The 15,019-nt window shown below is 37.8% G+C and overlaps 1 protein-coding gene across 2 annotated transcripts in view; it reads left to right on the top strand.

Annotated features, from left to right (window-relative positions):
• Positions 1–357: 357 nt before the first annotated feature.
• The window catches only part of LOC106868002 (transmembrane protein 39A), a 58,295-nt gene continuing 43,633 nt past the window's right edge, over positions 358–15,019 (top strand). For both annotated transcript variants that reach the window (XM_052975713.2, XM_052975712.2), the window contains exons 1-3: positions 358–1,419; positions 7,265–7,472; positions 12,009–12,092. In XM_052975713.2, the coding sequence (XP_052831673.1) occupies positions 1,343–1,419; positions 7,265–7,472; positions 12,009–12,092 (369 nt within the window). In that variant the 5' untranslated portion in view covers positions 358–1,342. The remainder of the gene's footprint in view (positions 1,420–7,264; positions 7,473–12,008; positions 12,093–15,019) is intronic.

Genomic DNA, 15,019 nt, shown 5'->3' with positions numbered 1-15,019 from the left:
TATAATCCTATTAACACTCTTCTTTCTGAGCTGAAAGAGAACCCTCAGCATCCGATTTGAATTTTGCTTTTGTTTACATCCAGTGCAGCAGCGATCCTGCAGATTTTTGATTAAAGGCAATTTTTTTCATGGTTAATGTATTTACGTTTGCATATTCCGATGTGTGTGTGTGTTATCCCTTTTAAAGTGGTAAACTGTGGTATTTGAACAAGATTAAGGCTGGTTATATTCTGCTAATCGGTTGGTTGGTCTAGTTATCAAATGGAATAGTTGATTATGTTGTTATAGCAACGCTGCCTGAAATAGGTTATTTGCCCTTGGAAAATTTCTCTAGCCGCTAGGTGTCGCAATAGTACTGTGGGAGGAAGGATGATGTAGGAGAAGAAATTCTGTTAGAGACGTTCCGTAAATGTGTGGCGCTATTTAATTAGTTAGTTTCTTCACTCTGATTCGATCGTCATTTGTCGTTCTGTTCGCTGTCGGTTTTCTGTTGACGTCAATGTTAGCAAGAGAAAGAAAAAAGAATCCCGAATAACAACAACCAAAATCAAACGTTTATATTATATTTCTTCCGATAACTTCCCGCATCTATCCTCAGTCCAGGCTTGTAATTCTCTCTTGTCCCCATTTCTCTATTTTGTTTCTATAAACATTCCCCACTGTCTATTTAACTTATTCCATTAGCTGCTCTGCTAATCGTGTGCATTTGTTTTCGCTGCCTTTCCATCATTCTTTGTTTTTGCTCTTTCTCTCTCTTTCGCATTACCACTTGCTCTTGTTTATTCTCCCTACCTCTGTCTTCCACGTTACCTTTTACTGAGACAATTTTATCTCCTCAATCTCCCTACCTCTCTGTCTTCCACACTACCTTTCTATCTTTATATCGTCCTCGTTATTCTTGTTATTACCTTTCTGTCTGTCTATCTTTCTCTATATATTTCTCCATACATCTGGTCTTCCTGTCTTATTCTTCTCCCTCCTTCTGTTTTTAACACAAATACACACTCTCATCTCTCACTAGTTTCGTGTCATCGTGGATTTACGTACGATATATGTCGTTGTCACTCATCAACTATTCTCACTTAAATACTTTATTCCAATAATATCAACCACCGATAAACCTTATCTCTATCCGGCTGTGAAACTTTTGGACCTATCTACACATACAATCAAAAACTCTCTCTCTTCCATCCCAACTCACAACACATACACATTTCCATACATATATACCATACGCTGACACACGCACACACTTTGCTTTTGAGAGGAGAAGATTTTCCCGGAGATTCTGAAACCGACGGCTCGGCGAAGACGCAAGGACGACCGCTATGTGAGTTGCAGGATGCCGAGTGGACGTCGAATTCTGTCCAGAGTACAGACTGCATCTTCGTCTGCTCACAAATGTTATTCTTCCAACAGGTAAACACTGACATCTTTTCCCACTTGCTTCTTTGCTTCCTCTCGCTCCACACACACTTGCAAGACTATATATATATATATATATATATATATATATGATTCGTCAGACTCGATGACCAGCTGGCCATTGAGTTACCTATTACTGCTAATAATCTTTATAGGTGTGGTCACTCTCTGACCGACCATAATCAACATCCTTTTGCGTATTACTGCACGAAATTTTTAGAGTGTGTTTCTTTTCGGATTTATGAACTACTGACCGGAGTACCGAGTATATATGTGGTTGTTTAAAATTTCTCAATTACAAAAATGTAACCTACCTGAGATGGTGTAAAACTAACATGGTTTGTAATTAGGTACCCTTATATTTTGATCCTAACTATTAGCGGATAGACTTAGCTTTTAATTTTCTCAGAATCGGTAAGATGCCGATCGTGATTCCTGTTTGCCTTTATAAAAAAATGGGCATTGTGTCAAAGAAAGAAATAATTTTTATTCCTTTTATAATAGCCTTGAAAAAATACCTGGCATGAACATCATAGCTTCTCGTTTCTACTTCTTCCGTAAACCATAATTTGTATGCGTAAGAAATTGGTTCTATTTCTGTTGCTCTTGTAACTTAGAATCGTAATTATTCATGAGTCTCGGAGGATCTGGTTCCGTTATTTGTCTCTTCAAAGACCAAGTTTGTTTGTGGTGCTTCGAATGAGAAACATGAATAGAGTACCAGTAATATAAGCTATTTCAACTGTACATGATGTTCAACCCAAACAACTCTCAAAAGAAAATGCTTTTGCGTAAGATCCAGATCCACGGGGTACCATCTGCTCACCAGCGCCTCATCGTGTCCCAATACCTTAAAATACTATCAGATGAAGCAACTGAATAATTCATTGTAAAATTAGTTTAATCACTATTGTAGAAGTGGATGATTGACAGCAAACCATTCTAGTATCTAGTTGTGTTTTATTTTATCATTTTTTCTCTTAATAAAATTCTTTTCTATATTCTAAATGTTTAAACATTTAAAGGCGTTTGTGATGTCGTTTAAGTCCTCGGTCGGCCTTGATTGAGTAGACCTATGGTCAAAGGAACTCCAGTCTTGACCACTTAACCTTTTATTAAGACACGGTGTATCTGATTACATCATCCAACATCTCCTTTAAAAAATGTGATTAGAGGACGATTTGGCTTCTATTTTTAGCAGGCCGAGTGACTGCGAAGAGGCTTTCTCGTTGGCTCAGTCTTTGGCGTCCCTTCAAACACTCAGATGTAGCTGTTGTATAACCCAGATCAATTCTGACCCAGCAAACTTATGATAAAAGATACTCCAACCGTGACGGTCATATCTGTTTATGACTACACTGTCTTATATACCCCCCCCCCTTTTTTTTTTGAAAACTGTCGGACGTGATTTGTGGGAAATTTGACTGGTATTTCTTGCAGGTCGAACGACCGTATAGATGTTCCCCTGCTGGCTTGTTTTAATAATAGCTTGATGGTCTTACCGAGGGATGGTGGCAGTAGTCAATAAAAGATGGGAGGCATTATCGATTTCTTTCTTACACAGGCAGAAGGTATCAATTTAATGGGGGAGAGGAAATGAGATTGTGTGAAATCCAAACACTTCTCAGTGTGCATTCGCAATGTAACTTAAATGGGTGACGATAATTTTGCTCAACTGTGTAAACATCGCCTTAAAGTGGTGACTGTCGGAGAAGTGTTAACACACACAACTTCAGCATTCTGAATACACCAGAAGTGGAAACAGGCCTCTCGTTTTACGGTCCTCTATGTAGCTACTCAACCTGCTAGAAATAACAATAAAAATCTCTCTCAGCACCACCCTACCGTATTAAAAAAGGATTTCGTGGAGGTGGAAATTTTAGTTATTAAAGTGGTTTCGCAATTAGCCATCTAATTTACGGGGAAAATAATAAAAAATTAAAATATTAGATAACAATTATTAAAGCTCCCCCCCCCTTGCGACTTTGTTTCCTCATAACTTCCAGAAAAATGGATTTTTTTTTAATGCAATTTTTTTCACGAATATGCTTCAGATGGTGCAGGTTCTGATTATATTGGAATTTGGGCAAGACTTCCGCCTGCAGCCTTTTAAAAAAGTTTTTCGACACAATTATGGAGCTGCAGTGGAGTTCATCTGAACCTGTTGATTTTGGCTAAAGGGGTTCATAGATGTATTATGTCTAAAAATAAGATAGGATGATCACATTCTGAATAAGTCCCCACCACTATCTAAAAAAATTTGAGATGTTTTTGCCTGCCCTCTTTTTTCTATTTATAAGAGAGAAACTAGAGTTTTAACTATATAATTCTTCTTTCTTTGCCATGGAGTTGGACAAGTTATAAAGCCATTTGATTGTATTACCTGTTTTGTTATATTTTTTTAAAATACATTCCCTTTGTTTTAATTAATTTTGAAATTCATAAAGAATTTAGTAAAATAACTCGTTAAACTGATGTTTGAAACACAAATTAATGAAATTTTGATTGACAGCTTTAATTTAGATTTAATTTAAAATAGGAAGTTAGTACTCTCAGAACCAGAAGCTGTCTCCCGTTCCAAGAAATACTGGACTAAACATTTTTGATAACGTAACACAAAATGAGTTGAGTTATGAATAAATATGTGTACAGGGTCATATCTATGTTTAAATTTAATCTCACTGTGAAATTAACCTTCATTACTAGACCACAGCACATTTTGGCAGTTTGAATTATGTATTGGACTGGTTAATTTTGTTGTTTTTAGGACTCAGTATCCACTCACATCTAACTACAAAGCTGCTAAGCCATTATAGCAGGAAGCTGTCTAATAATACTTAAACAAAACTGTTAAGTGCTGCAACTCCTAGTTTTATATCATGACCAAAACACTTGTGGATCTGACTTTTTCAGGTTTAATAGTTTTGCATCACCACATCACAAGACTTTTCACACAGAATTTTATTCACAAGTCTTTGGTCAGTTTATGTTAGAAGACACTTAATCAAGGTGCGCTACAGCGGTACATGATTATTTAACAGACTTCTTAACCACACGGTCTGTTTAATGTCAAAAACTTAGAGAACATTAAAGTTACAAATGTAATTTGTTAGTTTTTGGCACCCACTTGAAATTGTCTTAATTTTCAAGTCATTTTTTTTTATTATGTGTATTATTTTCTTAAACGTTCATTTATGATTCTAATATATTTCCTTTCATGGAACTCTAATATCCTCTGGGCCAGTGTTTCTTTCCAGTTTGCACGGCATTATGTGAATGAGAGACAGACCTGTTCTTGGCTAGCAAGGCACACTGGCATCATAATCTTCCATACCAGAAACTTTGTGTCACGCTGAATCTCCCCGAGGACTACATTAAGGATACATGTGTCTGTGGAGTGCTCAGCCACTTGCATGTTAATTTCATGAGCAGGCTGTTCCATAGATTAGATCAATTGGAATCCTCATCGTTGTAATGATGGAGTGCTAGAGAGAGAGATATCTAGGGCTGCATATGCTAATTCAATGAGTTGGTTGTCCACTTGATAAAAAAACTGAACATTTATATGTGAAACTCAATGGAAGAGTCCATCATGTATTTTATCAACTCTGGAAATTGGTTAAAAGTAAATACAACAGCAGGAGGATTTGAACTTTAAAAAAATGTCACAGCCATCTTGATGCTATCTAAAAATAAAAGTAATTTTAGAAATCTGAGGAGTTATATTGCTTAGCCCCAGTTCAACCCTGATCAAGCAGACACTTAAAAGCTTTGATCAAAGATTTTCCAGTTGTGAGCATTCTGCCTTCTTGTTTTCAGAACTTGTATGCCTAGAACTACAAATAGGATATCTAGAACAATTACCTCAGTACAGGTCCAATGCATTCAGAGGTTCAGCACATTGAGCAACTTCATACAGGCTCTTGCTTTGAATCACTCATGGGGAAATAGATCTGTCGTTAAAGGCATTCCAGTCATCGACATTCGGCCTTTTCCCCAGGAATAGTATATCTTGGACTACATTATCCAATGTGTACAGAGGTTTGGCAAGTTGAGCAACTACATAGAGGCCTCTGCTTTGATTCGTAGTTTTATTGTTTAGTTTTTAAGTCACTCCTGGTGAAGTAGATCTATGAACAAAGGCATCCCAGCTATGAATATCCTGCCAATTTTGCAGGCATAGTATATCTAGGATTATATGTATCAAATGTGTTCTTCCATTTTCATAATTTGAGGGAGATTTAGTTACTGCTTCCAGCAGTAATAACAGTCATATGGCTGATCATCATATATTTTTACTTTGTGTGCATTATTTTAGATACTCATGCTACTTGTCATATGCTGGGTAACTTTGGAAGCATATTTTTGTCACCATGGGTAATATCAGGAAATATGGCATGCATACATTAATAATTTAACTTTTATCAAAATTTCTTGGTTTTAATACAAACTAATGAAATGAATTCAAATTTTCAAATGAAAAATACTTATTACTGTGGAGTGGTATCCAGCCGTAAGAACCCTGCCAAAAACAAACCCAGTAGCCTGGGGTAGTCTTCTACCTGGCCGGCTCCTGTCAAACCACCCAACCCATGCCAGCATGGAAGACGGATGTTAAACGATGATGATTTACTCTCTCTCTCTCCTCCTCTGTTTCTGTGATTCTCTTCCTGTGTGTGTAGAGCATTCTTTTCCACTTTACCTAGTACCAACCTCAGTATGTTCATACATCCTGCATCTTTTATGTTAACTCTCTCCATTTTTCTTTTTCTCTCACTCTATATGATTTAATGGGTGACTAGAGCAATCAACCAACATTTATATCTGCTATTATTATATAGAAATTTGTTCATCATCATCATCATCACCGTTTAATGTTCACCTTCCATGCTGGCATGGGTTGGATGGTTTGACAAGAGCTGGCAAGGTAGAAGACTGCACCTGATTTCAGTGTCTTATACTCCATTACTGATTTTTAATAGATACTGGGGGAAGGGTGCAATTGAAAACTTTTCATGCAATGTGTCTAGGGCAAGTGGACCTTGAAGATCCTATCTTGCCCTTTCTAGGCTGTATCAGGCAGAGCATTTGAATTTAGTACTTCAAATTAAGGGAACAATATTTGATTTACTGTTTTTCCTACTTGTTATTACCAGTAAGCTCTAATTCCCTGGTACAACACCTAGGTGGACTTAGATACAAGACTTACTAGACAATGTTGTATTTACTTCTATAGTTTTACTGTAACTTTATTACATTTTTCCTCTTCATATTTTCTGAACTCCTTTAGTCTTATGGGATATAAGACAAGCTCACTACTTCCATAAAATGCTCCTAGTACACTCTGTAGAATGGTTAGTGGATGAGTGTAGACAACATAGATTTGATAGGGCCTTTTAGTCTTGTTGAGGACATGACAACCTATCTAGTACTGGTGCCATGATAAAGTACACCCACTACACTCTAAAGACATATGAGTGAGATGTGGTCCTCCACTCCATCTGGGTGGGCAGTAACTTTGAATAAGAACTAACTCGGGCTATTTTACATCCACTTTTCATGCAAGTATACAACAACATGGATATAAAATAATAATGGTAATATCATTTGTGGTATTGGTCTCAATAGGAAATAGTGTCGTTATGTATGACAATTGTTTGAAGAACTTTTCAGCTGTTAGTCTCATGTGAAAAGATATTTAGCTCTATTTGGATAAAAATGTTAAAGTTGATTGTATTTACATTGCTAACTTAAAATTAAAAAAAAAAAGAATTGAAATTTAATTTCTGCAGCTAATAAAAGCAGATTACCCTGTTATTCATGTATTTTTTTTTTTCAGTTATTCAGAGGAGAGGGAGAATGTCATACCTTTGGTATCAATGGTAACTTTACCAAGGCATGGTTACCTGCCAGATATCCCCCGTGAAAACAACTTACTTTTTGAATTCCTCCTCTACATGCTTGGAGTACTCATTCTCTTCCTGCAGTATGTCAACCTTTATAAGACAGTCTGGTGGCTACCTCATTCACATGCAAACTATGCTCTGGTAATCTTTCTTTTCATTCTTTATTCAACTGTTCTTTTCTATTGTAAACAATAGGTTTCACCTTAATCTAATTGTAATATTTTGGAAAAAATCTTTATGCTACCGTTAACACACATAACTGTATATGCGTTGACTGCAGCATTGGTGACACCCCAAGCTAGGAAGTTCAGGAGTCTTGGAGAATATGGAGTAACCACTTAGTCACTACTGTCCCCAGGTCAGACCAACTCTAGTCCCAGGTGATAATACCTTTCAAGGGCTTCAGTTATGGCTCAAATAGCAGAACTACACAAGTATACAAGACCCCTTAGACATGGTTTGTGAGTATGTCCCAATGTTACACAAATCAATCCCCCTCACCAAGTGTTAAATAGGCTCTGTGTCTCAAGGTTACACATAGAAAAACAGGAAACTAAGAGAGTAAACTATAAAGAAATTGGTTGGAGGCAATGAGAAACCAGTGCTGCAGCTTTCCCCAAAAAACTCGGGGAATTTTCAGACTTTGGCATGGTGGTCTGCTTCCATTGATGCTTGTAGGCATGGCACACAAAGAAAGAAGAATGTTAAGATGGTCCATTATATAATATGATTACAGTGACCTGTGATTTTAGTATAGTAATTTCAAATCTTGAGCAGGAGTTTAGTTCTGATTGAGCAGAACTTACAATTAAAGGTTGTTCCAGCTCTGAACATCTTTATCTTACTCTATCTGTTGGTTTCAGTGATGATCATTCCAGTTGTTTGATCAATGGAACCACCTACTTATTTGATTATAATGTTAGTGGCTGAATATTCCACAGACCAATTTTCACATCTAACAGGTTTTCATATAATTTCACTGACAAAGCTATGGCAAAAATACTTGCTCAAAATGCCACACAAGTTTCATCGAACTCAGAATCTCATGATTGCAAAGTGACCTCAGCCATGCCTGCATGCATATTTCAGATGCAATGTATGTAGAAGTTTATAATTTAATGTATTCTTCCCTTGTTATACAGTTTCATATCAGCCATGCTTGAGCAAACTGTGCAAAGGTCTACCAGCCAACACTATTCCTCTTTTTTTTTTATTCTGTTAGAGTGTATGTATGATTACATAATCCACTGTGTACTTCCATTTTAAGTTGGTCAGGTGTGATATGAAGAACATTTGGTTGCCATTTCCAAGTATATCAGACAACTGCATAAAGGCTTCCTCAACTAGCTTGTTCTCTTTTTTTTTTTTTAAGATAGTAGGGTGTGATTTGAAGGAAATTTGGTTGCTGTATCTAGTGAATCAAATGACTATTAAAATTAACTCATTGGTTCATGATAAAACTGATTAGACATTTCTCAAACATCCTTCCTATTATAGTTTTCCAAGCTATAACTGAAAAGTTTAAGACCTGGATGTCTATGGGAACTCTTTATGCTGATGAAATAGTCCTTATAACAGTCTGTGAAAGTCAAAGAAATTCCAGATATGGAAGCAAAACATAGAATTGAGACACTTCAGGGTAAATGTGGTGAAGGCCAAAGTTTACTAAATTTTAGAAAACAAGATTCTGCTGCCATCAGAGTAACAAGTATGTTCAATATGCAGAAAGGGAGTCAGTAAGACTTCGTGTTGTACACAGTGTGAACTATGGATGCACAAGAGGTGTACTGGGATCACTGGCAGGTTGATGATGAATAAAGCCTTTGTATATGGCAGATGTACAAAAGTAGTTTGCAGCCAGTTCAGTAGTGAAATGCCTTTTCAATTGTTTTGAAGGCTCCGTTGAAATAGTTGAGCTCTGGGGGAGTGACGCTGCTCTGAAAGGATAATAACCAGTATAAGAACAGTGGGAAAAAGTCCAGGGATCTATTTATTACCTCTGCTAGCTATGAGGAGGTGCTCTCTTTGTGTAAAGGATAGATTGTATGATGTTTGTATACAAAGTGCAATGTTGTGTGGTAATGAGACTTGCTCACTGAATGCACAGGATGTGAAAGTTGGAGAGAACTGAAGCAAGCACGAATGTATGATGTTGATATTTTTGTAATTGCTTAGTTATCTTACTGTGCTGTTGTTTAGCTGTAGGTCAGTCCTGACTAAATAGGCCTATGAAACATATGAAATGTAACTTTCAGTGCTGGCTCTCATTTCTATAGAAAATCTGTAGAGATGACTTTAAAAAGTGAAATAGCACAGTAAGATAACTAAGCAATTACAAAAATATCAACATCATACATTCGTGCTTGCTTCAGTTCTCTCCAACTTTCACATCCTGTGCATTCAGTGAGCAAGTCTCATTACCACACAACATCCTCATTTAGTGCAAGCGTACCATCATCCATGCGAACACATTTCTCTCCTACAACATCACTATTCTCTCTCCTACACTCATCTCTGCATCTCATCTAAATTGATTCGCTCCCTAATTAGTTGGGCTATGACCCTCTCTGTAACTTTCATAACCTGATCTAACAGCTTGATGCCTCTGTAATTATTTGTATCTAAAGCGTCACCTTTACCTTTGTAGCAGTTGACTATGATGCTGCTACACCAGTCATTGGGTATGACTCCTTCGTGTATCACCTGGTTCGTAATACGGGTGACTAGGCTATAGCCAACACTGCCCTTATCTGGTGGTCAATGAGGAAACTTGGGATAGAAGAATGGTTAGTGAGAGCTGTGCGAGCCATGTACAGAGATGCTGCCAGTAAGGTGAGGGTTGGAAATGAGTACAGCAATGAATTCCGGGTAGAGGTAGGGGTCCACCAAGGTTCCGTCCTCAGCCCCCTCTTATTTATCATAGTCCTCCAGGCAATCACAGAGGAGTTCAAGACAGGTTGCCCCTGGGAGCTCCTCTATGCTGATGACCTTGCCCTAATTGCGGAGTCACTATCAGAACTAGAGGAGAAGTTTCAGGTGTGGAAGCAAGGTCTAGAATTGAAGGGCCTTAGAGTCAACCCAGCGAAAACCAAAATCCTAATAAGTAGGAAGGTAGATAAAACACAAACCCCTTCAGGTAGATGGCCCTGCTCAGTATGTAGAAAAGGAGTAGGTAGTAACTCTATAAGATGTACCCGGTGCAAGCTATGGACACATAAGAGGTGCAGCAACATCAAAGGCAGGTTAACTAGCAAGTTAGTTTTTGTTTGTGGCAGATGTTCAGGTGCAATAAAGACTGCAAACAAACAGGAAACAACTTCTATCTCATTCCAGGGTGAAAAACTAGAGGTAGTCGATAGCTTCCGCTATCTGGGCGACCAAGTTAGTAGTGGGGGTGGGTGCGCTGAAAGTGTAGCTGCTAGAATAAGAATAGCCTGGGCAAAGTTTAGAGAGCTCTTACCCCTGCTGGCGACAAAGGGACTCTCACTCAGAGTAAAAGGCAGACTGTATGACGCATGCGTACGAACAGCCATGCTACATGGCAGTGAAACATGGGCTGTAACTGCTGAGGACATACGTAAGCTCGCAAGGAATGAAGCCAGTATGCTCCGTTGGATGTGTAATGTCAATGTGAATACCCGTCAGAGTGTAAGTATCTTGAGAGAAAAGCTGAACATTAGAAGCATCAGTTGTGGTGTGCAAGAGAGACGATTGCGCTGGTATGGACATGTGGTGAGAATGGATGAGGATAGCTGCGTGAAAAAGTGCCACACCCTAACAGTTGAGGGAACCCGTGGAAGAGGTAGTCCCAGGAAGACCTGGGCTGAGGTGGTGAGGCAAGACCTTCGTACATTGGGCCTCACCGAGGCGATGACTACTGACCGAGACCTTTGGAAATGTGCTGTGTGTGAGAAGACCCGGCAAGCCAAGTAAGATCATTGCCAGTGCCCCTGGACTGGCTCTTGTGCGGGAGGCACATGAGATGCACCATTTTGAGCGTGGCCGTTGCCAGTACCGCCTGACTGGCTCCCGTAGGATTTTCGAGTGAGATCGTTGCCAGTGCCCCTGGACTGGCTTGTGCGGGTGGCACATAAAAGACACCATTTCGAGCGTGGCCGTTTTCGTGCGGGTGACACGTAAAAGCACCCACTACACTCTCTGAGTGGTTGGCGTTAGGAAGGGCATCCAGCTGTAGAAACTCTGCCAAATTAGATTGGAGCCTGGTGTTGCCATCCGGTTTCACCAGTCCTCAGTCAAATCGTCCAACCCATGCTAGCATGGAAAGCGGACATTAAACGATGATGATGATGATGATATATACCCCACCTGTCCTCGTCTGTTGTTTCTTTCGTAAATTCTTCCATATATATATATATACTCTCTCTTACAATGTATGTATGATTTATGTATTCTCATTATTGAAATTTAACCACATAAGTAGTTTAAACTCAGTTTGTAATCTGGTTATTCCAGCATAATTTGCACAAACAACAAATGAAAAATGTTAAAAAGGTAAGATTGATCAGTCCATTGACTTAATATTTGTACCAACTGTCAGAGATATGTGAAAGGAACTTAACAGTAAAAAAGAAATATTAGAAATTCAGTATTACAAAAATGTATGATGAATGATCAAAAATATATAATAAATGATCATCTTTATTTGAATATTTGCAGAATTTCTACCTGATTGACCCTTATTTGGTAAGCTTCCTTCTACTGCTCATGAGTCGACGCCTTGTTTGGTGTTTTGTGCAAGAGGTAAGTTGATTTTTAACATAAAAGAGAAACAGATTTCTTGCACTTTAATTAAATTTATTTGGTAACTAATATTGTTGTAAACTTTTGTAATTAGGTTTATTTTTCTTATTCTGAAAGTTATTGTAGTCACTTTGATAAAACTCATTGTTTTACATAAAGTTATTTAAGCATCCTCTTCATCTAGAATCTTCTTAATGATGATCATCCTCATTGTGTCTATTTTCCATGTTGGTATGAATTAGACAGGTCGTCTTTGACCAAGTCAGCTTCTACTGGAAGTTGCTGCTTCCAAAGATTATTTGCACGTGTCATTTGCCTTCGTTTCTATGACAGGATGATCTTCCTATCACCAACCATTTTGCAGAGAGAACTGGATGCATTTTTTTCCAATGACACCAATACTGAAGAGGTTGAATAAGGGAGACTAAAACCTTATGCATTTGCTGCTCAGAAATCTTTTTTTTATATATGTGGCTGTGTAGTAAGAAGCTTGCTTTCCAACCACTTGGTTCCAGGTTCAGTCGCACTGTATGACACCTTGGGCAAGTGCTGCCTACTATAGCCTCGGGCTGACCAAAGCCTTGTGAGTGGATTTGGTAGATGGAAACTGAAAGAAGCCCATTGAATATATATATATATATATGTGTGTGTGTGTGTATGTCTTTATGTCTGTGTTTGTCCCTCCACCACCACTTGACAACCAGTGTTGGTGTGTTTACATCCCTGTAACTTAGCAGTTTAGCAAAAGAGATCGATAAAGTACTAGGCTTAAAAAATAAGTCCTGGGGTTGATTTGTTTGACTAAAACCCATCGAGCTGGTGTCTCAGCATGGCCATAGTCAAATGACTGAAACAAGTAAAAGAGTAAAAGATTAATGTTACATTGTTCATACCATTCATTTTTTTACTTTATGTTGATTAATGATGTTTTCAGTTTTCTAGTTAATTGAAGTTGGCTCTAAATTTATGCTTTTTTTTTTTTTTTTTTAATTAAAGTCACAGATATTTGAATTAGTGGGTTTTCAATTAGCTCCAATCTCAAGCATGAAGCATATGCATTTTTTCATACATCCAAAAGGCCTGTATTGATAGACGACATACAATTAAAATAGTGTCCTCGTTATCTCTGCCCTCTACCACCATGACTCATGTCAGTTGTCAAGATCCAGATGTGATCAGTAATTATAATAAAGTGTATTTGTTCTAAAATATTTAAAGTCTCCTACTTTTGACTGAAAACTAATTTGTTATACATGTTCAGTCTACACTAATAAAGCAAATATTTATATTATTTAGGACAGGGGTTGGCAGAATTAGTAATATTTAATTATTTAGGATGGTAGATTTACAGACATAGGACAAGATGCATTGCAATATTTAGTTGCATAAGGCGGTGAGCTGGCAGAATTGTTAGCCCACTGGGCAAAATGCTTAGTGGCATTTTGTTCATCTTTACGTTCTGAGTTCAAATTCCGCATCCTTTAAAGGTCAATAAAATAAGTACCAGTTGAGTACTAGGGCTGATGTAATCAACTTAACCCCTCCCCTCGAAATTGCTAGCCTTGTGCCAAAATTCGAAATCCATATTTTATTGCATTCTTTTCTGAGGTTGCCTTGATCTTGTATCCTTTTATGGTTAATAGAAAACAATACCAGTCAAATATTAGGGTCTATGTAATTAACTATGCCCCTCCTCCAAAATATGTGACCTTGTGCCTTAGTTAAAAACCAGGCTGGTTGGTATAAAATGGGTTAAAAGGACAACTTATCGGGCATGATTAAAATAACCACCCTATTTTATTATCAAGTTAGAGTATTTAACTTGCTCTTTGTTTCCCCCTCCTTCATGATCTTTTGCTTATTTAAATTTCTCCTCTAATGATTGTCTTCTGTTAGTCCCCAAGAGACATGAGGTCTAATTATTCTTGATGTGCCCATCTTTATCTACCCCCGGGAGTCTAGCTCATTTCTCCTCAATTGGTAGCAATCCTTTGCCTCCACTTTCTGTGTCTGTACTCAACTTACCACCTTATTTACAGCCACTAGGTCCCTGCTAACCATAATGACAGTCATAGCAATGTCACATTACAACAGTTACTCATCATTGCATTAGAGCATTTGGAATTAAACTCTATTTACTTTACTTTATTGCCTGACCTTATTTGTGGATTAAATTTGTGCAGCGCCTGATGCAGCATATGGAATAAATAATAAATGGAATGAATAAATAATGAAATGTTTGAAATGAATAATAAATGAAAAATTGAAACTTTAAAGAAAGGAAAAAATTAATGATGCTTGTAAATCTACCATCTGCTGGCCAAGTATGGGCCAACTTCTCTTATTCTTCACTGGTACAGTTGCAGCCAAACTGTGATTAACAAAGAACCAAGTAGTTTTTCTGCAGAAGACAGGCTTCCTTCTATAGGTTCCAAAACATTAGGATCGTGATAATGAAAGGTAGATGTAGAGAAATTGAAGAGATGAGTGGGTGTGTTGTGTGCAAGAGGTAAGATGGAAGGGATCTCCAACCAAAACTCCTCAAGGGTAGAAGACAGTAGTTCAAACTCTTTTGGATGGACAATGGCAATGACAGGGGTGGAATAGGTATATTGTTAGCTGAGAGATAGAAAGATAAGGTAATTGAGGTAGTCAAGGTATGTGATAGGATAATTAATTTAAGATTAATCATAGGCATCACAATAGCAACATTTATCTCAGAATATGAACCACAGGTAGGATTACCTGAAGAGCAGAAAGGTTATTTTTATGAGATCCATCTGCAGACTACTTCAACAATGAGTGATAGTGACCTCAGTATTGTTGCTGGTGACTTCAATGGACATGTTAGCCAACACATTAATGGCTTTCGTGATGTACATGGAGGCTATGGTTACAGCACAAGAAATGAGGCAAGTATAAGGGTC

The sequence above is a fragment of the Octopus bimaculoides genome, chromosome 22 (assembly GCF_046866305.1).
Source record: "Octopus bimaculoides isolate indiv1 chromosome 22, ASM4686630v1, whole genome shotgun sequence".
Lineage (NCBI taxonomy): Eukaryota > Metazoa > Mollusca > Cephalopoda > Octopoda > Octopodidae > Octopus > Octopus bimaculoides.
The sequence above is the reverse complement of the archived record's forward strand: the minus strand, read 5'-3'. Positions and strand labels throughout refer to the sequence as shown.